The sequence below is a fragment of the Cheilinus undulatus genome, linkage group 21, assembly GCF_018320785.1.
Source record: "Cheilinus undulatus linkage group 21, ASM1832078v1, whole genome shotgun sequence".
Classification (NCBI taxonomy): Eukaryota; Metazoa; Chordata; class Actinopteri; order Labriformes; family Labridae; genus Cheilinus; species Cheilinus undulatus.
In genome coordinates this window covers 4,884,911-4,910,974 of record NC_054885.1, presented here as the reverse complement: position 1 = coordinate 4,910,974, position 26,064 = coordinate 4,884,911, and the positions used below count along the sequence as shown (strand labels likewise).

The 26,064-nt window shown below is 39.5% G+C and overlaps 3 protein-coding genes and 1 non-coding gene across 4 annotated transcripts; all 4 read right to left on the bottom strand.

Annotated features, from left to right (window-relative positions):
* Positions 1-232: 232 nt before the first annotated feature.
* On the bottom strand, positions 233-3,584 carry spc24 (SPC24 component of NDC80 kinetochore complex). Its single transcript, XM_041778204.1, has 6 exons — positions 3,522-3,584; positions 1,388-1,563; positions 963-1,107; positions 751-855; positions 561-637; positions 233-474 (listed from the first exon to the last, which is right to left on the bottom strand). The coding sequence occupies exons 2-6, from the start codon at positions 1,551-1,553 to the stop codon at positions 368-370; spliced, it is 600 nt and encodes a 199-aa protein (XP_041634138.1). The 5' UTR covers positions 1,554-1,563; positions 3,522-3,584; the 3' UTR covers positions 233-367.
* Positions 3,585-4,477: 893 nt separating this feature from the next.
* On the bottom strand, positions 4,478-8,890 carry LOC121503638 (nuclear factor 7, brain-like). Its single transcript, XM_041778143.1, has 2 exons — positions 8,268-8,890; positions 4,478-6,330 (listed from the first exon to the last, which is right to left on the bottom strand). The coding sequence occupies exons 1-2, from the start codon at positions 8,745-8,747 to the stop codon at positions 5,404-5,406; spliced, it is 1,407 nt and encodes a 468-aa protein (XP_041634077.1). The 5' UTR covers positions 8,748-8,890; the 3' UTR covers positions 4,478-5,403.
* Positions 8,891-11,207: 2,317 nt separating this feature from the next.
* kri1 (KRI1 homolog) lies at positions 11,208-22,787 on the bottom strand. Its single transcript, XM_041777732.1, has 18 exons — positions 22,622-22,787; positions 22,414-22,487; positions 22,217-22,319; positions 21,434-21,527; positions 21,287-21,341; positions 21,164-21,213; positions 20,981-21,083; positions 20,824-20,901; positions 19,698-19,810; positions 18,329-18,557; positions 18,067-18,237; positions 17,327-17,402; positions 16,118-16,221; positions 15,840-16,002; positions 15,378-15,508; positions 12,247-12,311; positions 12,061-12,156; positions 11,208-11,938 (listed from the first exon to the last, which is right to left on the bottom strand). The coding sequence occupies exons 1-18, from the start codon at positions 22,704-22,706 to the stop codon at positions 11,449-11,451; spliced, it is 2,280 nt and encodes a 759-aa protein (XP_041633666.1). The 5' UTR covers positions 22,707-22,787; the 3' UTR covers positions 11,208-11,448.
* Positions 12,406-12,502, bottom strand: LOC121504025. Its single transcript, XR_005991409.1, has one exon. It is a non-coding gene; the product is annotated as a Z30 small nucleolar RNA (small nucleolar RNA).
* Positions 22,788-26,064: the final 3,277 nt, after the last annotated feature.

Genomic DNA, 26,064 nt, shown 5'->3' with positions numbered 1-26,064 from the left:
GTCAGCCCTGTGATTCACTGGCTACCAGTCCAGCATGTAACCCCCCTCGCCCAATGACTGCTGGGATAGGCTCCACCCACCCCTGCGACCCCCAATGGGATAAGCGGCATAGAAAATGGATGGATGCTGGCAGGTATTTGCTTGTGTCTTAAACAATATACATAATAAAACTGTCTAAAAACGTTCAGTGGAACCCTTTTTTTTTTCAGAATAATACAATAAGAAAACATGCTCTTAATGACATATGTGAGATATTTAATATTAAAAACAGTGTAAGTGTTATGGAGGACAAAAAAAACTAACAAACATGTCTACAAACAAACAAATATACACAGCGCCTCTGCACTTCACCGCCACCCTCCATGATCTACCATTCTGTGCTGACGAAGCCCCACAGCTGGTCGCTGATGTCACTCCGAGACCGCACAGACGTGTCGATGTTGATGGGCGTGGCTAAATCTGCACCGTAATGAACTGTAAGAGGAGAAAACACGCTAAGAATCTAGAGCCATAAACAACTAGAGACACACACAAAACAGAGGCAGAAGAATAAACCCTACCTCCCCTTAAGATGTTGGGCTGCGTGTCATATTCCCACTTGATCTTTGTTATCAGGTAGTACACCTTTGCCACGTACCTGAGACAGGTAGATGGAAAAACAACTTTATCAATCTACAAGAGGGGAGAATTGGTTGCAAACAGAAAGTTGAAACGACAGCAAAAACAAGGCACTGAACCGTGAGTGCTTACACAGCAGAGGGGATGACCTCCGTGGTGTCTTCGTCCACCTCGTCCTGCAGAGTCTGCAGCTCATGTTCAGCGTTTCTCAGACTCTCAAACTCTCTCTGCAGGAATCTGACAGAGGGATTAAGGAAACCGGCAAAGAGGAGGGTGAAATAATCCAAGAATTCCAACTTTTTTTGTTTAATGTCTCACCAGTTAACGCATGTTAAAAAGGATACTGTAGCTCTGACTCTGTGATCTGGTTCTTGGCTGAGCACTGCCTCAGCTGCTCCTCCAGACCGTCCAGCTCCATCTCTCTCTGCTTCTTCTCCTCCTCCATGTCCAGCAGCCTCTGACCGGCACTCTCCTCGATCTGAGCCACATCTGAAACACAAAGGAGAACCACCTGATGCTCGCTGCCTCCAACTTGTCTTCAGGAGAGGTGGGATTTTTGAAGCTGCTGTTGTCTGTGCCTGTCATTTACAAATGCTAACTCTATTTGAATATTTAATGCTGTTAATTGGTTTACTATGCAAGTCGGTGGTTCCTGACCTTATTTTAAAATTTGAAGTGAAGATGTACGACTTTCTTACACCCACAGTAACCCTGAAATTAAAAGCAGTTTGATGAACAGTTTCTCTGGTGGAAATGTGTTCTAACTAACCTTTTAAAATCTGTGTGACGATCTTTTTGGTCTCTAAATGTTGGTCAGAAAGAGCCTGGTGTTTATCTTTAACTCGTCTCAGCTGCTCCAGCTGTCCACTGTTGATGAAGGTCACCAAGGTCTCGGCCATCTCCTCCAAATCCTGAAATTTACTTCCTTGAGACATGGTGGTGAAACTGGGAACAAGAGGAGACTCATTAAGAGAGTTTTTATCCTGAGTGAGGCACATAGTTAAACAAACACTCGAGAGCACGGGTGTCAAACTCAAGGCCTGAGGGCCAAATCCGGCCCGTGGAACAATTATATCCCGCCCACAAGATCATATCATATTTGTATTATAGCTGGCCCACCAGTATGAGGTCTGCAGATTTCCTCCAGTATAATAATGTAAACTTCAACTTGATTACTTAAAATATCCTTGTTAAGCCATAAAAATCTGAAAAAGTAAAGAGATTTCATAAAAACTCAAAATGTGGGGAAAGAAATTCATCTGTTTTATTTCATATCTAAATTTTGCATCTCAAGATTACAACTCAAACTTGTGATTTTGACTTTTCATTTCAAACTTTAACCTTTTCAACCCAGAATTTGGACTTTATGTGTAACATTTTTATCTTTACGATTCCCGATTTTATACTTTAGGTCATACTTTGACCTTTTCAACTCCTTACTTTAGCTTTTTAATCCCATATTTTGACTTTTAAAAACATTATTTCAATTTTTTCTCATATTTTGGCATTTTGAATGAATAATTTGTACTTTTTATATCATATTTTGACCTTTTACATTCCCAATTTTGATTTTAACTCATCATAACTCATCAAAGTCTACATTTTTAACTCTTAATTTTTGGCTTGGCATGTTATGACCTATCAGACTCATAATTTAAAATTTTAAGTCATATTTTGACTTTAAATTCATGATTTCAAATTTGATCTCATATTTTGACCTTTCAAACTTATGATTTCAACTTTCTCCTCATATATTTGCTCTTGAAAACATCATTTTTCTGTTTTTAATATCATGTTCTGATCTTTTGAATCAATAAATTGGAATTTTATCTCAGATTTGAGGCTTTCCACTTATCATTTTTACATTATTGAATTTCCAAATGATTTATCATCAGTGCTGTTTTTTTGTTTTTGTTTGTTTTTATTACTGGTGAGGTTGATTTTGTGGTAAATGTTGACCCTATTAGGCCCTCAGGTTAGACCTAAATCCAGAATCCGGCCCCTGCTGTGATTGAGTTTGACCCCTGTACTAGAGTGTCCTTATCACAACACTAAAGATCGGAGATGTCATGAAACCAGACGTTATCTTAGATACCTTATATGCAAGGATCAAACAAATCTAAACTTGTTTCAGTACTACAGCCAACTAAATACAAGCCCCAGGCATCAATATAGAGCAATTATTTGTTTTGATTACCAAAAAGTTATTGACGCGATTTCTGAAAACTTTCCATTCACATCCATGCTGATCTCATTTATATCTGAGCGGGGAAAGTGTTCAGATATTGCCTAAACGGCTCTAAAAGGCTTCAAATGCAAGTTTACAGAGGCGCTGTTATGGTTTAATGCGTTACCGTGTTCACCGGTGACTTTCAGCGCCGTCATTGAGGACGTGAGGAGTCTTTCTAGTGACCCTTTGATCGGCTTTTAATTTTAGAAACATCTCAGAATATATTTTTACGTGTTTTGAAGAAAAGGGGAGCTTATTTGAGAACTTCTCGTCTTCGGGTTTTGTTACAAACGATTCAAAGGTCGGCTGAAAGTCTCCAATTGACACGGTCACAATTTAAATTGTAACACTGCACCAGTTCCAAGGGGTTTCATAAACGTACGTTAATTTAAACGGCAATGTATTATCTACGCTTTCTTTTTTACAATCAAACTGTGACATCTGTAACATTTTCAGTGATTTAAATGGTTGAAAACTCTCAGTATGTTTTGTTTACATGCCGCTTCGCCAGTTACACGTAGTTACAGCGTTACCAAACATAACGCTTCATTATGGTACGGTGATAATGGCACCGATACAAATAATAAACAATATTTATAGCTCAAAAAATCGATTTTGTGTTTTCAAAAATTACTTTGACTTGTTTCTGGTCGATGAAAACAAGATAACCTACCAGACGGATCTTCTTCCGGGATTCAAATCAGACCGCGCAACACTTCTTCTTCTTTGGTTGTTGGCGGACTCTCAGTGGCAGCTTCAAAGCACACCGCCACCTACCGTTCAGGCGTTTTATCAGGCTAATTTGGAGGATGGGCAAATGTTTTGACATTCAAAGCAAACAAAACCACATCAGCTCTTTTCATTGGAAAGAACTGTAGAGGAAGATATCAAAAATATAATTCCTTTAGGGGGACATGCCATTTGTGGTAGTTCTTTTCGAAAATAAAGTTATGTATATTCAAACGTCCTCAGTCTATCTTATGAAAATAGACCACTAACCCAGTCCTGGAGATAAACAACTAACATGTTTCCTCACCATAGTTACCATTCTATAGTATTACATATTTTTCTTATAACTAGGTGTTTATTTTTCTGTATCCTGATAAAATTTGTGGGCTAAAGTCCATGTTCAGACAATGATTTAGTGTTGTAATCTAATTTTTAAGGTATATCGCAGCATTGCATTAACACATTTTAACATTTATGATTTAAAAAAAATCATAACACATTAACAAACATGTGGCCTGCAAAGGTTTTTGTGTCCTACTTTAGCTCTGCAGAATTTCTAAATTCCTAAATGTTGTTAACTTTTTGAAGTCAAACTGATATTCATAAACTTCTGTTATGATTTTAATGTTAATTTAAAAACCTGGCTAACAATCTAAAACTTTTTAAAATATCTATAAACATGTGCTTCAGTCCATATCATGGAGATGTCAATAAAACTGTATTTTTCATTGTATTTAAAAAAAAAACAAAAAAACTTTAGAAATGCCACAGGTAGACACACTGATTTATAGTCACTCCAGTTTCTTTAAAGGTGGAAATTAAGATTAAACACATGAAACTTGTTTTTAAAAAATTGTTTTAGGGAGACAACAAACACCATATACATAACATCTCTTTCTCATAGCTCTGGTCTCCTTTTTCAACACCCATTTAGATGATTAAAGTTAAATACAAAGAAAAATAAAATGACATGTTAAAGGAGCAAGTTAAGAATGTAAAACAATACAGTGAATATAGTCACTTCTGTACATCCATAAATTATACTTTCAAAATCTCCCTGTTATATTGTGTAAAAGGCCCTTCAAAGTTAAAAATAGTTATTTTAAATTAGTAGCAGTGAAAATAGAAGAAGGCACAGTTAAGAATTCTGAGCATTCTCTCATTTTTAAAACTCTTCATTCACATTGTCACAGTATCGCCCCAAATTCCTTTATTCCCTCAGGAATAAAAATGTAAAATTTGTTATCACATAATTAAAAGCAAAAACATTTCAAATTCTGCAGCCATGTAACATCTAAACTATTAAGAAATAAAAAAAGGAAAACTTGAGGTTTAATCGGCATAAGAAGAACCAACTAAGATGACAGAAACCATAAATGAGAAACATTTTTAAGATTTATATTCTGATTTTAAAGTTCGATCAATGTCCCATCTGTTAACATGGAGGAAGCAGCGTTTTTGACATAGTCAGCCAGTAGGGGGAGCTCCTTGTGTTTTGGCTTCACTTTTAGGGAGCTTTCATGTTGTCCATCTTTTAATCAGGTAAAATCGATTTTGTAAAATAAAAATGTATCAATATATTTTAAATCCCATGCAGTAAAAATAAAAGTATTGAGATATTTATTGTTTCCAATTCCCAAAAATTGCAGGGAATCTCCTGCACATTACCTCAGTTGCACAAAAACATTGACAATATTCCCAAATGAGAATATTTCAAACCTAAACAGCAGAATGATTGTCTTAAAATGTGAGGTACTGAATATTCTGGATAACCTCTGTCCAGTTTATGATAGTCTCTGAAATATCAGCCTTGTATAAAGTAACGATTATCTCCTGACTAAGGAGTGTGCTGGATCTTTTTTTTGAGTCACTTGCACCTTTCGAGGTAAAATCTTTATTTTGTCAGTACATCCGATAAACGGAAACATCTTCTCAGTGAACGGGTATCTGAAGGTGTGAAGGTTTTCATTGGAGTCAGGGTCTGAGAACGTCAGCTTCCCTCTGGTCCAGTCCAGTTTCACTCTGACCCTGAGGAGCCGATCCCTCAATGAGAGAAGAACGGTTGGAGAAATAGGTGAGTAGGCTCTGTACTGACCTTTTTGGAGGCGTATCCTCCACAGAGCCGCCTCTATGTCTCCCTTCCTGGGTCCAGACTCTGCAAACACACCCAGAGACCACCCTTCACTGTCTCCGACCTCCACGTCCCAGCTGTGGGTCCCCCAGTCGAAGCCCACAGAGCTGAGGACGCACCGTGGGACAGCCAGCCTCTCTGGGTTGTCAGGAGTCTTGTTGCCCCACTCTCCTCTCCCATAGGTCAGATCTTCAGACAGGATGAAGTTTGGACCAGCTGTGTTTGGGTCCAGAATGACAGGGGTGTAGGAGACCATGTCCTTCATCTTGATCCAGATGTTGAAGCCCAGGTTGCCCAGGTGTTTGGCCTGGTCCATCAGAGCTCCAGGAGGCAGCTGTGGATCCTCCAGCAGGAGGCGCTGCTCGGCTCTCTGCTCTGCAGCTCTGTAGTTTTGTAGAAATGTGACGTCGTCGTTCCTCAGCTCCTCCTCAGTCGCTCTGACCGCCTCTGATAGAGCGTCTACCTCTCTGCTCAGAGCCTCCATCACCTCCGTCATCCTCTGAGTCTTCTGCTCCTCTTCCTCCTTCACCGCGGACAGCCTCGCCTCCTCTTCCTCCTCCAGAAACTGGCGGAGCTTCTGAAACTGTTCCTTAATATGTGCTTCTGTATGTCGAGCCTGGACCTGGATGAAGGGTTGTCATGATGCCAGAGTTTAAAAGTCGATATTTTCTCTCTATTTAACCTTTCTTATGAGGTAGATGTAGTTCCTGTAGGCTTTGTTACTGTTGGGTACTATTGATCACATGATGACTGGTCTCAACCTTTTCATCCTGATTCTTGATTATTTATATAACCCTGATCGATTTAAACAATTTACATAAATGTATAGATTCCACAGCTTACAAATATAGTAGACCAGAGGTGTCGAACTCAAGGCCCGGGGCCAAGTCTGGCCCGTGGTACAGTTATATCCTATTCTTATTATAACTGGCCCTAAAATATAAGGTCTGCAGATTTCCTTCAGTATAAAAATGTAAACTTAACCTTGATGATATCAAATATCCTTAAGTCAGAAAAATGTAAAAAATAAAATAAAATAAAGAGTAAAAATAATTAGATAAAAAGAAATGTGGGAAATTTATTTGTGTTTTCATTTTATATTTTCAATTTTGCATAGCACAGTTATGACTTCTATCTATTATTTGGACTTTTATCTTATGTTTTGAACTTTTATATTTATCATTTTGACTTTTTATCCCATATTTTGACCTTTTACATTTATTATTTTGACTTTTTATCCCATATTTTGACCTTTTACATTTATCATTTTGACCTTTAGCTAATATTTAGGCTTTTTAAATTGATTATTTCGATTTTTTATCTCATATTTTGACTTTGTCAATTTATATTTTGACTTTTGTCTAATATTTTGGCTTTTTCTATTTATAATTGCCTTTTTATCTCATATTTTGACCTTGTACATTTATTATTTTGACTTTTAGCTAGTATCTAGGCTTTTTAAATTATTTCTTTGATTTTTTATCTCATTTTTTGACCTTTTCAATTTATAATTTTGACTTTTTATCTCATACTTGTACCTTTTATGTTCACAGTTTTAAATTTCAAGTCATCTTTTGGCCTTAAAAACATGATCTTGACTTTCTTTTTATATATATTTGCCTTTTAAAAGCATTATCTTAACATCTAATTTTGTGTTTTGACCTTTTGAACTAATGAGTTTGTTTAATGTGGACCCTGTTAGGCCCTCAGGTTAGACCTGAATTCAGAATCCGGCCCCTTCTGTGATCGAGTTTGACACCCCTGTAATAGATGATCTAGACATCCTGTGTTGGTTGATGTCTTCATTGTTTTTTGGAGCTGAAAGTGTGTCACACTATTATTGGGTTCTAATGCTGGAAATATTTATTAGTGCCACTTTTGAACCACTTTTCCCACCCAATATTGCAATTTTTTCCACAATTTGGACAAAATTTTACCTCTTTTTGTACCCACGTTTGCAAATTTTCACTCATTTTGACCCCTTTTAATAACTTCTCCCACAAATGTTGCTGATTTTAAAAAATGTTGCCATTCTTTCTCCATATTTGCAGGTGAGGAGGTAAGCCCTGACAACAGCTTGAGCTCTCTCCTCTGTTTGCATTGGGCTCCTGTAGTGCAAACCTTCCCCTATCCTGAGCGACAAAAACAACATGGCTGCCAGCATTAGTGTTCATGCAACTCATCTGAAACTACACAGTGTACCTTTAAAGACAGATTTACTACTTAGAATTTACCCCTGGAAGAGAAATTCAGCTTGCCTTTTTAAATCATACTGATTAAATTAAAGCAAAGCTTATTTTGAGTGATTTCTGCTTATTTAAGATGGATCAAACATTTAAAAAACAATTTAAGTTTGATAGTCTGAGATGTTGTGCTTGGGCCATATTGCCCAGACCTAGACTGGTTTTCTCCTGTTAAATTAGCTTTAAAAATTAGATGCTTTTAACGAACTTTATTGTAATACTAGTGAAAAATCAAAGCAACCAGATGAACTGATTCATTCAAAGGAGATTGCATTGTGGTATCTAAAGGTGTCCCAACATTTTTCGACGATCTTACTTGAATGTGTTCTTTGGCTTCATCGAGATTGACTCTAACGGTCTCTGAAAGTTTAAGTTTCTCCTTCAGGTTTTCCAGAGTTTCCAGAAGTTTCTTCCTCGGTTCCTGAGCAGCTTCCCCCAAAGGTCTGAATCCGTGTCCATGGTGTTTCTCCGAGTCCCTGCAGATCAGACAGACCGGCTCCTGGTGGTCCAGACAGAACAGTTTCAGCTTCTCCTCAGGATGGAGACAGCAGAGAGACTCTGAGGCTCTTCGGTCTTTCTCTAATAAAAATGCTTCACAGAGGTTCTTTAAAACCAGGTTAGACGGAGGATTGCCGCCTGAAAACACGGTTTTACAGACAGGACACTCTCTCTTAGTCTTGTGACTCCACCAGCGGTGAACACAGTCTTTACAGAAACTGTGAGAACAAAATAAAAACACCGGGTTTCTGAAAACCTCCCTACAGACGGGACAGCACAGGTCCTCCTCTGAGGCCATTCTGTCTGCTTTAACCGAGATTTACAGTTTCTGAAAGTCCACAAGATACTTAAAGACTTCAAATAACTATAAGTTTCTGTGATAAAATCGTCTTTAACGGCTTAACAAAAGCAGGATGTTGCTACTAGACCTCTAAAGTTTCCTCTATCAGAGGGAGCAGTTAAGATAAACAAACTTTTCTTCTTGTTCTTTTCCCGCTGTTAGAGAACGAGGCTGCGGCGCGCTGCCGCCACCTACAGGTCTGGAGGTCAAACCGGGAACTACAGTACACAAAGGAAGTTAGTCTTTTTTTTTTTGCATCGTTGTCGTCTTTTAAGATTTTAACTTCATAAAATGTATCTTTATATTTCTTATCTATTCTTTCTACAGTCTATGGATTTTATCTTTTATTTCCTGTCTGTTCAGCTCTTTAGGTTAGGACGGGAAGAATAAAAGAAATTTAAAAAATAAATAAAAGATTAAAAAAAAAACATTTAAAAAATATATATATATTTGATATTATGAGAATGAAGTCATAATATTACGAGAATAAAGTTGTAATATTACGAGGTGATATTACGAGAAAAGTCGTAAATTTACAAGAAAAAAATCGAAATTTACGACTTTATTCTCGTAATGTCAAAGAAAAATGTATTCTTTTTTTTTCTCTCTTGTGTGGCCCTAATTATCCAGTCGTATTAGGTTGCCTACTTTCATGTACAAAAGTATTCAGATCAGTGTTAATTTTTCTTGGCTAAAACTCTGACTAAATATATTTGTCGACAGCCTTTTTCCCGTGACAAAAAACAAGACCAAGACTAACCAAAAATAGATTGTATGACTAAAAGGTGTTTAGTTTTCATTAAGATGACTAAAACTAGACAAAAATGTAATTTAGCTTTGTCTGACATTCAAAATCTATGATAGTTCTCCACTGTGGGTAAATCTGTCAAAAAACAATGCATCTGTATGTCTTAGTTGTAGAAAGCTGGGAGCCCAGGTTTGACAGGGTGCATAGAAAAATTTAATGTATATGGTTAAAGAAAATAAGTGCTTGGACTAAAAGTAAAGACTAAAATGTGAGGACTTTTTATGGACTAAAACTAGACTGAAATGTTTTCGAGTTTTCATGACAAAAAATAAAAAGACTAGCATTTAGAAAGAATTCAGACCCCCTTTAATATATATATATATTTGTATAAATTTTATATTTCAGCCTGATGCTACAGTTAAAAAAAAAAATCATTTTTATTTTCATGAATCTACACTCAGTACCCCACCATGTCAACATGAAAACAGAATTTTAGAAATTTTTGAAAAATTATAAGAAATAGAAAACTGAAATATCACATTGACATAAGCAGTGGTGTAGTGCAGGCTGTACCTGAATAAACAGAGGAGTATACCGAGTATACTCTCAAAGACTGACAAAAACTAAAAAGGGTAGAAATGACTTAAATGTGACTGACACGAAAAATAGCTGTCAAAATTAAGACTGATTCAGACCCCCTTTACTTTTTTTCGTTTTGTTATGCTACAGCCGTTTAAATTCATGTTTATTATCATTAATCTAAACTCAGTACGCTATCATGACAAAGTGAAAACAGAATTTCATTTTTTTTGTAATTAATCAGAATAAAAAACTGAAATGTCATATTGATTCAAGTATTAAGAACCTTTGCATTAACACTGTAAATTTAGCTCAGGTTTCTCCCATTTTTCTGGATCACTGTTGACGTGATTTGGAAAGGCACACACCTCTCTAGAGAGGGCCTCACAGCTGACAATGAAATCAGAAAAAAGTTTTACAGCTCTGAAGCACAGTGGCCTCCATAATCCTCACATGGAGGACGTTTTGCACAACCAGGACTCTTCCAAGAGCTGGTCACCCGGCCAGTAATCGGGGAGAAGAGTCTTAGTAATAAAGGTGACCTAGAACCTGGCGGTCACTCTGACTGAACTCCAGAGATCTTGTGTTGAGATGGGACAAAGTTCCAGAGGGACAACCATCACCATTTATGGAGTAGATGGAAGCCTCTCCTCGGTGCAAAACACATGAAAGCACACTTGGAGTTTGCAAAACACACCAAAATTAAAGTCTAGCTACTGGAAAAAAAAGTTTTAAATAAAGGTTCTTCTACAAAGTGGAATAACTGCAGTACTGTAAACATAAAGGCCTTTCTGCAGCATTGTTGCAGACCTTTCATGCACCACTCAGTGCAAAAATAATCACAGTCTTTTATGTGGTCATGTAAATGCACAGAGTGTCACTGCTACTGTGATAACAATAATCATGCACAAACACTCTAGGCTGTCAGATCTTTTCAAGACTAAACACTAATCCAGAAAGATCTCAGCATTTCAGCAGAGTTACAGTGGGAAAGAAAATCTTATTCTTCATTTTTGGACAATTTTCACACAGTTCAAAGTTCACTTGAATCAGAGAGACACGTGTTGAACAATCAATCACAAATGAGACACTTTCTATGACAGACTTTGTCAGAAATAATTGGTTTAATAAAATTACAGCACAATTACAGAACAGAAATCTGTTCAGCACACTGCTTTATTTCCACTATGTTGGTATAAACTTTACAAACAATGTGAGGAAAAAAATCACATTTTTGCTATCAGTAAAATGTTTTCTTTAAATTCTTCTCAGTGGTGAAAAAAGTGAATTTTATTATTTCTTTATCTAATTCCTGGACCATAAAAGCTGTTTTCACTGTTTGTTTTTCTGCTTCTCTCTCTTCTCCTGAGCTTTCCGTTTCTGTCGTCCCAGCTGTCTGAAGAAAAGTCTCTTTGGGTTCAGACCGTACGCCTTCAGCCTCTGTCGGCTGAACTCCCGCCCGCCTATTCTCAACCCCCCGGCTCCTTTAACCATGGCGTGCTTGTGCTTCTTCTTGGACCACTTCGGCCTCTCAGTCCTGACTTTCATCTCTTTAGTTTTATCTGCTGAATCTTCATCGTTAACCACCACCTGGGGTTGCTCTTCTTCTACTTTCTGCTTCTTCTTCACAGGTACCATGATCTCCTCCTCTTCTTCGCCCTCGTCCTGTCGGAGAGCCTGAGCCAGACTTTCTCTCGTAGAGTCCACGGCAGATGCGGGGTCTCCGTCTTCTTCAGCTCGGCTTTCTTTCTCAGTATTCTTCAGACGGTCTCTGCGCTTCTTTCCCACTTTGGTTTTCCCATCTGTGGCCTCCTGATCCTCCCTGTAGAGTTAATTCAGATGTTTATTGATCAATTAAGATCAATTTTGAACCTTAATGTTTGAGTTGTAAAACCTGCAGTAAAACAAAGTTTTAATCACTGACTTCCTTTTAGTTTTACTCACTCTGAATAGATGGAGCTCAGGATCTCTTTCTTCTTCCTTTCATTCTGAGCTTTGATTTTATAATTCTTCAAATCGCTCATCTCCTCCTTTTCAGACCTACAAGAACATTAAAAACAGAGCATGCATTAGCTGATAACTTCACCCTGGATAACAGCACAGATGTCACACTTTAGCTGAAGCTGGTACCTGAACATGCAGGTCTTCTTCAGAGAGCACCAGGAGTTCAGCTCCTTATCATTCGCTTTGAGAATCTAGAAAGAAAAAAACAGTCACTCATTAGTTTTAAAGAAGCTTTAAAGATTATTAACCCTCCACATGGTCTGCTGGCTTTTTAAAGCATGTGATGTGCTCAGAGAGAAGATTAACGTCAGATCATTCTCTGGTCAGAGTTTTCCCCGGAGAGAAACCAATACCAGATCAGAACAAACCCTCATCACAGCAGCATCCTTCACCAGCATCCACTCAGCCTCTCCTACATCTGCTTGCTGAAACCCCTTCTTCGTGTAATGGCTGTCCAATAACTGCTCAGCAAACCTTCTCTGTTCTAGACTGGGTCATTTGCACTTTAAAACTGCACATCTTCACATTTCAAGACCAATGGCGTGCTGCAATTTACAAATCCCAGAAGCTGCAATATTTCTTTAACTTAAAATGCTTTAAAATACCTGTTTAATAAATTCCTTTTTTGCAGCACATTATGCAAACATTCAAGTGCCAATTTTTTTTTTTAATGGCTGAAAAAAAATCCTCCTTTTCTTGTTTTATGTACATTTTTCTTCATCAAAACAAATTACATAAAATGATAATTTCCTTCAATAAAGCAACAGATAACAAATTTGCAGTATGAGCAAAAATAATTGCAATTAGATTTTTTTTTTGTTGTTATTATTGTTCTGCCCTGTTCATTGAAACGTGGCGTTACTTCACAGAAGTCATACCCCCCAGCCACAATGAGCTCCCACAGTCATTCACACCTCTCTCTTTCTCACTAATCCCTGCCAGCATTAATGCTAACGCACCAGACTGCTGCTGCTAGCAAAGCTTCACCTCCTCCACCCCAGCCTCCTCCTTTATAGCTAACACGTATTCAGAGTCAAGCTACTATGGATTAATTACTTCTGAAATAACGTCATTATTTTCAATGCACATTGTCATAAACGTATCATTTCATATTTCTAGCCATGCACTCCCTGGAAAGTCAAAGCATGCTGCTTGACAAACCCAGGAAGAATCTTTTGAGCTTCTCCGCTGAGTAAAACTGTACATTCATTTTCCAATAAAATGGTTAAATGTATGATGAGTGTTCCTGGCAGAATGCAGGTTATGTTATCATGAGATTTATTGCTTGAATTTGTTGAAAAATTCATAAGTTAGGAACCCAATAACAATCACATATGCAATCGCAATATAGGAAAAAAGGATTGCAATTAGATTATTTTTGCACATCATTCAGCTCTACTACTCAGCATTTAAAACCATTCAAAACAAGAGAATAAAAGAGCAAAAAAATGTGATAATCCACAAAAAAAAAGCTGCAACCTTTACCAAGTCTGGCTCACCAGCTGGCTCAATAAAGCTTTAAGAATGATGTCTGCAAAAATATCGCAAAAACTATTAAAACTGAAATAACAGTAAAAGTCAGAGACAACTGGTCACTTTTTAAAATTTGCCGTGCTACATTCTCAAGTCGTTTGGGGTGTCTTTATCTGAGTCTCGGGGCGTGCTCTTCAGGAAATGATCCTATTTACATTAAAAATGGGTGATTAACAGGGCACTGATGGCCCAGTGGTTCGGTCACGCCCCATGGAAGCAGAAGACTAAACTACCATCAGACCATTATACCTCTATGATAGGGATGCACATGGTTAAATGGTTAAATTCTTTATAAATTAGTCGGCACAGGATTTATAAGTGTGTTGGAAAGTGTATGCATTGGAGAGCTGGTCTCTCTAAACTGCTTTAAAAGTAGACTGAAGGCACTGGAGGGAGATGCATCAGGCTACGGAGGTTTCTGATCTGTGTTTTGTGGTGTTTCTGGCTGTCTGCTGAGATCAGCCCTACACACGGGTCAGTGTGTGACTGACTGACTGAGTGACGTTCATACAGAGTTGCGCTATGGGCGGTTTACTTGTTCTGAAAGCTCTCGGTAATGGCTGTGATTACCTCGGATGAAGCTTTAGCATTGCGTCAGTTTTACCAGAACTGGAGCATGTTTCTGTATGAAATAAAGAATTAAAACACCCTAAAAGCTTTTCATGTTATTAAAGATGTTTTCACTCCTTTGCTGACCTGCTTCACCACGATTATGTGATAGTTAAGGGGAAAGGGTAACTTCTTGTGTGACTGCTTGTATACAAAGGCTGCTAGTGGAGTGATTAGCTAAGAACTAGCCACAGCAGCACTTTAGTCAGAAAGAGACAGCATTTATTTTTCAAACAAGCGCTAAGGGCAACACTTAAAGCTTTCCATGACAGAAAAGATGTTTTACTCTTCTCCCGCTGTGTTTCGGCATGGATATGCAATCGTTACGGTGGGGTTTTCTGATGATTAATAGGGGCTGCCGCCGTTGTAGCTGTTAGCTCGGATATAGCTGTTGGAAAGCAGCAGTTTAAATGGATCTGGACATTCTTTTTAAAATCTATTTCTTTTTAAAACAAGCAGAAAGAGACCCACTGGAAGCTTGTCTAGGCACAGAAGTTGTTTTTTGCACAGAGCGGCCTTGGCGTCAATCTTACATGAAGCTCCGCCATTAACAATCTAAAGCAGCAGTGGCCTGCACAAGAGTAGTGCATGCGCACAATGTCATTTGTCACTCTGATTGGCTCGTCATAATTGTGAACACTCCTTCAATCACCTTCTGAAGATTTTTTGAAAAGTTCAGCCCTTCCTGAAAGTTTTCCATGGGAGCTTTCCCAGAAGAATGTCAGATATATTCAGTCGGCCTGGTACGCCGTTTCTTTCAGACGGTTTTGAACTTTCAGCATCCTTCAATTCTTAACCAGCACGATCACACACCCCAAACACTAATCACTCTGCCAGAAGTGTCAGGCTTTTCAACAGGCATCCCAGATAGCTGCCTGTTGTCTGAAACTCTACAGTAGCAGCAGTGACCTTTGACCTCCAAAATATAATCACTTCACCCTCAGGTCTGAGTGTAGCTTGGTGCCAAATTTAGCAAAAATCCTTCAATGAATTCTTGAAATATTTGAGGTCACAGGAGCTTTTACCCCCAAAACCTGATCAGTTCGTCCCGGAGGCAGAGTGGACATTTCTGCAAACTATGAAGAAAATCTGAGTTCACAAATTTAAGTCCTCACCTCGTCCGTGGTCAGGCCGAAGTCGTTGGGTAGCACCTGTCTGTAACGAAACCTGCAGGGGAGGTCGTCTATGATGTCCTCATAGTCCAGTTTATAGTACTCATCCAGGTACTGCTCGAAGGTTTTCTCCTCTGGAAACACACAAACCAAAGTTAGACTATGACAAAGAAGTACTCTGTTTGACCCTCTGGACCCTAGGAGCCTGAACTTGTGTTTATAGAGTGACGTCTGAATAAAACATCTCTAATTCAAAAATGGTAAATGGTATATTTTTCTGAAACCCCCTTAAATTAGAGCTGAAAGTCTCCTGTCCTATCTTGTTTAGTTACATCCCACTGTGGTGATAAATCAACATAAATCAATTAAACTGTTCAAATATTGTAGCTGCAGAAACATCTTATGACTGTATTTGTGTCTGATGGGGTTAAAAATCCAGGACGGCTCTGTTGTACTGACACTTACGTGGATCAAACACAGGTTTCTCTTTGGTGATGATTTCTGCAAAATGAGACTTTTTCTTCCTTTTGCCCATCTGAGGCAGATCCTCCTTCTTCATCTTCTTCCTCTCCTTTTTCTTCTTCTTTTTAGAGGCTGTGTGCTGGCTGGGGTCGAAGTCGGCATCCATCTGTACCCAAAATAAACTCTCCTGGTGAGTGGGTCTACCTTTACCAGGACTTAAAAACTAAAAAAGTGGTCTCCAGTATAATAATGGCACTCGGTGTGAAAATAATCTTGCTCACATTGAAGTTTTCATCGTCACAGTGTGGCTCTGAGGCGTCGTACTCCTCTCCATCGTACTCTTCCTCCTCTTTCTCTCCGGTCCATGTGTCCCAGTTCCAATGCTCTGTAAAAACCACAATTTCACCATTAATATACAATCACAACCCTGATATTGCTGAATTATTTTAGCCCTGCATGTACACCTTATCCGCCTGTTTGTGATAACACACTCTTCCTTTTTCTAGTTTTTTGTATTTATTCAGTTTTTAACTGCCTTTTGAAAGTATGTATTTTTAATTTGCATTCTGCCCTTGTCTTTTTGGTCTGGTTTTTGAGGTTTAATTCATAATCCCTGAATTCCTGCCTTTTCTTTGTCTGTAAAAGCTCCCAGTAAACATCTACTTCTAAAGAAGTCTTTAAATTAGCATTTCTGATATTTCAACCTCCATCATTGGTCTTCAAAACTTCCCTTTAGAAACCAAAGGTTGGCCGACTGCGTCCATGTTTTATACAGTCTATGGTGTGTTTTCAACCTTTCTTGCCCAAGGCACACCATATCCATTCAAAACAGCCTCTTTAATACATATTGCAGTATCTTTAGTTCAGTCAGCACCACTCAGTCAAAAAACACATAGTCTGCAGTTATGATATTCTATTTTATTAGCAGCTATTATTGTGCATTTATTCTGGCTGTTTTAAGATCTCCCTGCCCCTTCCACGAGTCTTCATGGAAAGCAGGATCAGCACATGCTCCCGCTCTACCTGTGCAAGAAAAGCCTGAGGCCGGGAGAGAAGCCACAAAACCCACGGAGCAGAGCGGGCATCAGTGACAGCAGAATGACATCAAGTCAGATCTAGCATAATGGAGGAGCTGGGGTGGAGGAGGATTGCAAAAGAAGCTTGCAGAGGGCACAGCGAAGAGTAGGCAGCAAGAACAATTTAAATATCGCGGCAGGAGTGCATTTAGCCAATAGAAAGCTTAGCATGAGATCAGCTTATCTCAATGAAATGGCAGCGCTCGACACCGCAGCCTGCCTGAACCAGCGCTAAATGCTCAATTTTGTTGTATAGTCTAGTAATATCCCACGGCACACCTAGACTGGTCTCATACTCGTTGAGAACCACTGTTCTATTGTGGAAATGCACATATATAAATAGTATATTACTGCCTGTTGTGGCATTAATCGCCTTTAAATGTTGCTAACTTTGCCAGCATAAAAACATCTTACCCTCCAGTTCATCATCATCATCAAACTGAGGTTTCTCCTCTTCTTCCTCTCCGTAATATTCATCCCCAAAGAACTTCTGAAAACAGGAAAACATGGATGTTGAAGTCAATGAGATCAAATAAAAACAGGAAAAGGAAAAATTAAATGCAATTTATCTTTATGAAGCGATCAGAAAAACTTAAGTAATCCTGCATGTATGTCAAATTAAACGGCGACTGAATAAGAGGCGTTCCTGCAACTACAAGACTCAGCAGCCAAATGAACTGATTGATTCTTTGTCCACAGCATTTAAACATCTAAGCAACATTTTAGCTTCCCTCGTTAAAAAATGACACCATAATCCTAAAAACTAGAAAAGCACTCGGAGAGCACAGACCTCCGCCATTAGCCCTATCTCCCAATAGTACAGAATCCTTCACAAAATTCCTGAAACCAGACGGTGATCCGGATCACTCCAAAATCTAATCAGTTATTCATCATGCTGTTTCTGATATTTCCTGAAAATTTCCTCAAAATCCATTCACAACTTCTTGAGTTATGTTGCTAAGAAACTAACAAACAAACTAACTAACAAACAAACAAACCCTCCCGATCACATAACCTCCTTGGCGGAGGTAATAAAGCGACTCTGATACCTGCTTTGTCGATAACTACAAATATAGTCCTAAGTCCTAAGCACCAATATCAGGTCATTTCTTGTCCTAAATGATCAAAAGTAAGAGTGAAGGTGTCTTATCGACCTGCATGAGCATCTCGTGCTGCTGTGGGTCGAAATCTCCCTCCAGGTCATCCTGACTGAAGGCGAGCTGCTCGTTCCCCGTCAGCTCCTGGAGCCTCTTCAGCTTCTCCATGATCTCGTTCCTCTTCAGGTTCTTCAGCTGCTTCAGCTGCTCTCGCTTCTGCTCTTTCTCCTGAAATTCAAACATGACGGGCCTGGTCAGCTCATGAATGGAGATCTAAATTTATATTTCCAGGCCTGGTTAGACTAAAATGTTTACACACCTTTTGCTTCCTCTCTTTCACCTCCTCTCTCTTCCGTTTGCGGCGGTCGTCTTTGGAGCGCACAGACGTGGCGATGTTACGCGGATACGTTTTGATCTCCTGGGCGTCAGGTTCTTCAAAGCGGAAGTTGTAGCTTCTCTCAAAGTCCGCTTGGCGCTCCAAGAATGTCTCCCCTTCCTCTTCAGAGTCCTCCACGTCATCCTGGACCACCTCATCATAAGTAGGGATCCTAGAGGAACCAGAGATAAGTCTCTAGATTATTCTGCATCTAAGCTTTTCTTATCCCTTCAGAGTTTTTGGGGGGGGGGGGCTTTTTGGGACTGATGTGACCTTAAACATCTGATTTTGTCTGATTATTTGACAGCTTTGGAAAGGTTCATACAAAAGGTGTTGATCTGTGGAGTTTTTTATGTACTTATCAATGCACAAGAATCTCTAAAAACACTAAATTAGTCAGAACAACATTAGAAAACCTTACTATAGAGACAATGATGAATGTCAGCAGCATGATAAACCTTTTCTGCAAAGCAAGACATGCTTATTTATCACATTAAACAATAAACAAAACTTGACTGATGGGGGATTTTCCTTCTGTTATTTTAAATGTTATGTACTACATGATTGATAAGGGAACTGAGGGTTTATGATCTTGCTGCACCCTTAATAAAGATTCAACAACAGCAGCAACATCTGAAACCTTCTGCAATGTTCGCCTGATAGATGCTTTATATCTCTGGGGACAGAGGTGGATTTTTCTTGGTTTCTAATAAAATATGGAGCTATTATTATTGCAAAACTATTTGCAATTGCATACAAAGATCTGTACACAAATCTGCAAATGTGTGTACCGAGAGTGTGAAAATTTGCAAATTTGTGCAAAGATTTACAAACGCGTGCACTAATCTGCAAATGTGTAGACCGATGTGTAATTGTGGACTCAGTTCATTGTGGTTGAGAAAACTCACTCTTTTTTGCTTTAAGTTGTCAAAATGCTCACAAGACATCAGTTACAACTGAACTGGCTGTCATACACGTGACTTCTCCAACACTTATGCCGTGCATGATCTGCACATGTGTACTCAGATCTGTAAGTGTAAAAGCACTGGGTTCTGTTGCCCTCAGTGCAGGCTCACAGGCAGGGCTGCCTTCCTCACAGCATGGGCATCACACAGACGGAAGGCAGCAGATTTGTTCACGCATTTGCAGATCTTTGCACAAATTTGCAAATCATATCTATGCATTTTCAGTTTTGTGTACAGAACTTTGTACGCATTTGCAAATAATTTTGCTACAATAGCTCTGTAGTAAAACTAGTGTTTTATGTCCCCTTAATTTCACCAGGAGAACAAACTAACAGATAGTAACCCACCGTTCATCACCATCGTCGTCCTCATCCAGGTATCCTTTGTTGAGGACGTAGTCTCTCAGGAAACGCTCTTTCTCGTCCAGCTCAGGGTCGTTCCAGTAATCTCTTAAATATTTCTGTCACATCAGAAAGAAAATGCAGGTTTATAAGCATCTCAAACTGAATCTTCCATCATGCTTTTGGTTTTTATTTGAAGAAAAATATTTAGATCAATACAGGAACAATGTGTGCATGCAATGTCTCAAGCTCAATGGAACTAACTTATCACAGGAAAACCTGCAAATTTAGCTTTTATCATATGAAAACAAAGTAAAATATGGATTTATGTTCTTTTAGGGTTTTTATAAAATGTACATTAAGATGCACAATAAATGAAAATCCACATAGAAGTTAAAATGCATGTGCATTATCAGCTAATGTATATTATCAGGCACAGCAAGGCTTCTACGAGGCTTTCCCAAATCTTTGCAAACATAATGGACTAATTAAAAAAAGGCTGTTTCTTTTTGGTTAGAAATGTTCCGGCGCACAGATGGTTGAGTGGTTTTGGGCACGTCTCATGTATGCGGGCGGCCCGGGTTCGGATGCGGCCCTTTGCAGCATGTCTCTCCTCATTCTTGTCACTGTTTCCGAATCTGACCACTATCCTTCTCTATCTAATAGAGGCACAAAATGCCCAAAAAGTACATCTTGAAAAAATAAAATATTCCTAATATAATGTTTTCAGGTTTTCTGGTTCTGGCTCTGGCTCAGAACTTTGGTGCTTTCTGGCAAACGTACCCGCGTTCACACCAGTTTAAATGGAACCAAAGCAGGAGGGTGTTAGCCTTGAGGCAAATTCGAGTGCCTTGAGGAGTTTATTTTAGTTAAGTCACTCAAACTACTCGAGGAATCTTTTCAGCCCTAGATGCATATTTTGCAGTCCATCTGTGGAAATTTGTTGTTTTTACACAGTAGTGCAGTAGGATTCCCATATCACTGCAGTCTTTTCCTAACCTTTTATCTACATCTTTTATCTTTGTGTCATGTTTTCATCAAGATCAGTCAAGGAAAAGTAAACAGGAAATGATTAAAGAAGCACATTTCTGGATTTCTGAAACAAACTCTTACAATCTTCTCTCACACTCACCATGTCCTTCACCTCCTCTGGACCCTCGAGATCTGCCTGACCTTTCAGCCACTCCATGTAGTCCGCTTCTTCTTTATCCTACAAACACATCGGATTAAAAGGCGCTCTAAGACATTCTCCTTATCAAGACAATAAGTTCCCAAAAACATCTCCAGACCTTCTCCTCCTGAGTTTTTATCCTCCTGGTGAGCAGCCGAGAGTCTTTCTCTCCATCGCTGCCTTCGTCGTCTTCATCACTGTCCTGGATGAACTTACGGAAGCTGAAACATGGTTTCAGTTTCAGTTAGAAGTCTTAAGCTATGTTTTCATGTCGTACACTTTTATATTGTTTCAGTCTTACCTCTCCTTCAGCTCCTTCTGCTCCTGGATGTAACTCGGAGAGGCGGCTCTCTTTAAAAGAGAACAATGATTATTAAAGCACCCATGACTGATGAGGATCTCATCATCTGAGGCCACAGTTTACCTCTAGTCTCATGGCGGCCTCTTCATCATCACTGTCGTCATCATCCTCATATTTTCTGTTCAAATAAAATGGAAGAATCATGGTTAATACAGATATACTGTTATTAAATGTTTAGAAATAGCCTGAAATCATGAGTATGTCACTAACCCTTCTCTTTCCAGTATCACTTTTCGTTCATAGTCCTTCAGATACATGGGCTTCGTTTTCTTTGAGGTTGAAGGTTTCTCCTCACTGGTGGACGCTGTAAAAGACGTGGGATTTATTTGAAGATGCTTCTAAAACGGTGGTGCAAATGTGCAGCCCAAATGATACAGGAGAAAGAAATGTTTTTGGTCATAAACGCCCAAATTTGATGATTTCTGGAACATTTAGTGCCTCTATTCTATCTATATACAGTATTTTCATATATATCCTAACACTTTTTGCAGGTGTGCTGAGCTGATTCTGAACAGTTTAACTATCTAAAAGAAGATTCATGCTTTTTTTTAAGGAAAATCTGGTAACATAAGGGTGGGCTGAAAGGATTTTTAAGAGGGCAACTTGGTAGCCCAGATGTTTAGAGAATTTGACTAATGTTTCACAATAGATTAGGGCATGTCTTAGTCAAAAGGCCTTCCAAAATTTAAGCCCTCTCACTGGTAAAAATCAGACTATCTATAGCCTTCAATTCCAATGTGCAATTTCAGATCATTAAGCAATTTCAATGATCTGCAGGAACCCTGTAAATATGTTTTTTTATCTTCAATCATGTGACAGAGCCTAGGATGTTTTCTTAAGCTGCTGCTGATAAAACAGGGCCCTGGCATTTGTCACCCACGTGAAAATTTACCAAACATTTCAATTTAAAAGGCTAGAAAAAGGCAGAAATGTCACCATCAACGTGCAGCTTAAAGAGAATAAAAAAGACTGTGAAATCAACATAAAAATCACCTTCAGAGTAGAACTGAGCATCAGTCTGATAGATTTTGGGGTCTTTCTTCTTCAGCAGGGACAATGTTCTGTAGAAATCCCGTTCAATTTCAGGGTCCAGCTCCTGTCAGACCAAAACAAAGGTGTAAAAGTCTCTAACACACAACAGCATGTTACTGAGATACAGTAGATGTGATAGAGAGGGCATGGATGCTAACCACTTCACTATCATCAGAGCTGGATTCAGACTCAGAGTCACTCTCATCCCCTCTGTCTCCGTATTTATCCTTCACTGAAACACAAAATAACCACGAATATTTCACACAATAACGACACAACAGACAGGTAAACAACTTTAACCTAGCAGAGCTTCCCCACGTTTTAGCCTCACGGGTTAGCATCGTCAGCTAGCATTGACACACTTACGTCTCTGCAGTTCTTCCTTCTGTCGGTATTTCTCATATTTCTGAGCGAAATTTGAGTTGATTTTTAATTCCGATTTTCCTGACATGGTGTCAAAGCAGCAGATATATTTGTTTACGTTGTGGCTGTAAGCACACGCTTGTAAAAAGGAGACATTACAACCGTTATGTGCGCATGTGTGAAGCAGAGCTGCGTAGCTTCCGGTGAAAATCAAACATGTCCTCTAGAGGGCGCGCCAGCACTAGTTAATCTACGAGCAGTAGAGTTGCTTGAGACAAACCGCTCATTTTAGGATCGATATATAGTATTAATGGTTTATAATTGATTTGAAAGTATAATTCAAGTGTCCTTTCGAAAGACTGTTATACTTGCTGACGTTAAAATGTGTTAATTAATCTGATTTTTAAAAAATAATGCCATTTGTGGGTCTTATGTTTTTGAAGGATGGGTTAGCCCAGCATGTAGGCTAAATATAGGCTTAAAATAAGTATTAACCTGTATTCCTTGGCTACCATTAAACCATGAAGACAAGAGAACATGCCAAGCAACTCAGAGAAAAGGTTATTGAAAAGTATAAGTCAGGAGATTAACATACCAACAGTGGTATATGTGGTACATGTGTAAATCTGCCTAGATGAGACCGTCCTCACAAACTAGGAGAGCCCACAAGAAGGAGACTAGTGCATACAAGTGTTGGCCGGGTTCTTAGGCCCTGTTGAAGAAAACTCAGATTAAATCAAGAGCAGAGTTCACCAAAGGTCATGAGGGAGACTCCATGGTCAAGTGGGAGAAACTTCTTTGGTCTGATGACACCAAAATGGAGCTTTTTGGACATCAGACAGGACGCCAAACACTGCACGTCACCACAAACACACCACCCCCACTGTGAAGCACGATGGTGGCAGCATCATGCTGAGGGGACGCTTCCAGGCGGCCGGCCCTGGAGGGCTTGTAAAGTTAGAGGGTAAAATGAATACAGGAAACTCTGGAGGGAAGTCTTATTCAGTTTGCAAGAGGACTACGGCTTTATTTCCCAGCAAGACAATGAGCCGAAGCATACGGGGAAAGCTACACAGAAATGGTTTAAAGACAGCAACTGTAATCAACGGCGTCAAAAGTACAAAAAAGAAGCTTTGCAAAAACAGCTTTGTACAGGAACAAATTCATCAAATGTCTCAAACTAAGGGGTGCCCAGATGGTCGAGTGGTTTAAGATGCACACCATGTTCGCGGGCGGCCTGGGTTCGAATTCGGGCTGTGGCCCTTTATTGCATGTCTCCCCCCCCCCCCGTCCCTATTTCTGAGCCCATCCACTGTCATCCAATATCTAATAAAGGCTTGAAAAGGCCCCCCAAAAAGACTTAAGCTAACCGTTACTCTGTATTTCGATGTTCATTTGACATTAAGGAGTTGCTAGCGAGAGAGCAATGCTAGCTAATGTTAGCATCTCCACAAACAAAACTTCCCCACTATTTGAGCCATTGAGAAAATTCCTAGCAAATATTTACTTTGGGTTTACACTTTGCTTATAGAATTACATTACTGTAAAAAATATCATCAGCCTCAGCCATTTTCTGGCTAACAGTAAATAATCTACTTGGGCAATCAATGCTAACGTTAGCTGTATCTCACGTTAACCAGTGGGTTATCAAACGTCGTTATTACTTGAACCTCATGTCCCTTCAGATTTTGCGCCTTTTTTGGTCTTTTTCCTTTTTAGCCACAGTCTTTGCAGGGTTCAGTTTGACAAATTTTCCAAAGTATGACAGCCTCTTTTCTATTGAATTAGGAGTGTAAATAACCACATGGGTGAATAACACTTTTGGTAAGAAGTGAGTGTTTGCAGGACAGGACGCTTAACCTACTTTTGATCCATGCACAGGATGTTTATTTAATCTGGGGAGAGCTAAGGGGGCCGAACTGTGTGACAAATGAGATGAGACAGTTAACATCACACCACCTGAATGAGAAGACCTTCCAGAATAAACTTGGCTTGATTGTGACTCAGACGGGTAGAATCAGGTGAAGGCAAAGGCTTCCAGGAATTCCCACACAGTTTACATGACTCATTTACAATCATGTCTGCAGAAACTTGGCTTCAACAGATCCCCGTACCATTTACCGTGTAGTTTTCTGGTCCGTTAATTATGCTGCAGCTACCTTCAGTTCATACAGTCATGTCTCTTGTGGGGTTCAAAGATATTTGTTTTTTAAATTCCAAAATTAACCCAGTTGATATAAATATTGTATTTACCCCCAATGACTGGAAACTAGACCCACTGACAGATTTGGCTGGACCCTGACAAACCCAGAGACTGGCCCTCAGCAGATATGATTTAATGATGATATCAGTGTGTGTTGAATTCAGTGGCATTGGTGCTAGCATCCTGGCTAACAGTTAAATCACTGGTGCTAGCATCCTGGCTAACAGTTAAATCACTGGTGCTAGCATCCTGGCTAACAGTTAAACCACTGGTGCTAGCATCCTGGCTAACAGTTAAATCACTGGTGCTAGCATCCTGGCTAACAGTTAAATCACTGGCGCTAGCATCCTGGCTAACAGTTAAATCACTGGCGCTAGCATCCTGGCTAACAGTTAAATCACTGGCGCTAGCATCCTGGCTAACAGTTAAATCACTGGTGCTAGCATCATGGCTAACAGTTAAATCACTGGTGCTAGCATCCTGGCTAACAGTTAAATCGCTGGTGCTAGCATCCTGGCTAACAGTTAAATCACTGGTGCTAGCATCATGGCTAACAGTTAAATCACTGGTGCTAGCATCCTGGCTAACAGTTAAATCACTGGTGCTAGCATCATGGCTAACAGTTAAATCACTGGTGCTAGCATCCTGGCTAACAGTTAAATCACTGGTGCTAGCATCCTGGCTAACAGTTAAATCGCTGGTGCTAGCATCCTGGCTAACAGTTAAATCACTGGTGCTAGCATCATGGCTAACAGTTAAATCACTGGTGCTAGCATCCTGGCTAACAGTTTCCTCATTGGTGCTAGCATCCTGGCTAACAGTTAAATTACTGGTGCTAGCATCCTGGCTAACAGTCAAATCAATGGTGCTAGCATCCTGGCTAACAATTCCCTCACTGGTGCTAGCATCCTGGCTAACAATTCCCTCATTGGTGCTAGCATCCCGGCTAACAATTCCCTCATTGGAGCTAGCATCCTGGCTAACAATTCCCTCATTGGTGCTAGCATCCTGGTGCTATCATCCTGGCTAACAATTGCCTCATTGGTGCTAGCATCCTGGTGCTAGCATCCTGGCTAACAATTCCCTCACTGGTGCTAGCATCCTGGCTAACAATTCCCTCATTGTTGCTAGCATCCTGGTTAACAATTCCCTCATTGTTGCTAGCATCCTGGTTAACAATTCCCTCATTGGTGCTAGCATCCTGGCTAACAGTTGCCTCATTGGTGCTAGCATCCTGGCTAAC

What these genes read in the sequence shown, in the direction of transcription:
- kri1 (XM_041777732.1), bottom strand. Translation starts at nt 22,706, where the DNA reads ATGTCAGGAAAATCGGAATTAAAAATCAACTCAAATTTCGCTCAGAAA. An exon ending in GCTCTGATGATAGTGAAGTG is followed by an intron (nt 22,320 to 22,413) that starts GTTAGCATCCAT and finishes TTGGTCTGACAG; the next exon opens with GAGCTGGACCCTGAAATTGA. An exon ending in GTGATACTGGAAAGAGAAGG is followed by an intron (nt 21,342 to 21,433) that starts GTTAGTGACATA and finishes TTATTTGAACAG; the next exon opens with AAAATATGAGGATGATGACG.
- spc24 (XM_041778204.1), bottom strand. Translation starts at nt 1,553, where the DNA reads ATGTCTCAAGGAAGTAAATTTCAGGATTTGGAGGAGATGGCCGAGACC. An exon ending in ATCACAGAGTCAGAGCTACA is followed by an intron (nt 856 to 962) that starts GTATCCTTTTTA and finishes TCCCTCTGTCAG; the next exon opens with ATTCCTGCAGAGAGAGTTTG. An exon ending in GAGGTCATCCCCTCTGCTGT is followed by an intron (nt 638 to 750) that starts GTAAGCACTCAC and finishes TACCTGTCTCAG; the next exon opens with GTACGTGGCAAAGGTGTACT.
- LOC121503638 (XM_041778143.1), bottom strand. Translation starts at nt 8,747, where the DNA reads ATGGCCTCAGAGGAGGACCTGTGCTGTCCCGTCTGTAGGGAGGTTTTC. An exon ending in AAGCCAAAGAACACATTCAA is followed by an intron (nt 6,331 to 8,267) that starts GTAAGATCGTCG and finishes CCCTTCATCCAG; the next exon opens with GTCCAGGCTCGACATACAGA.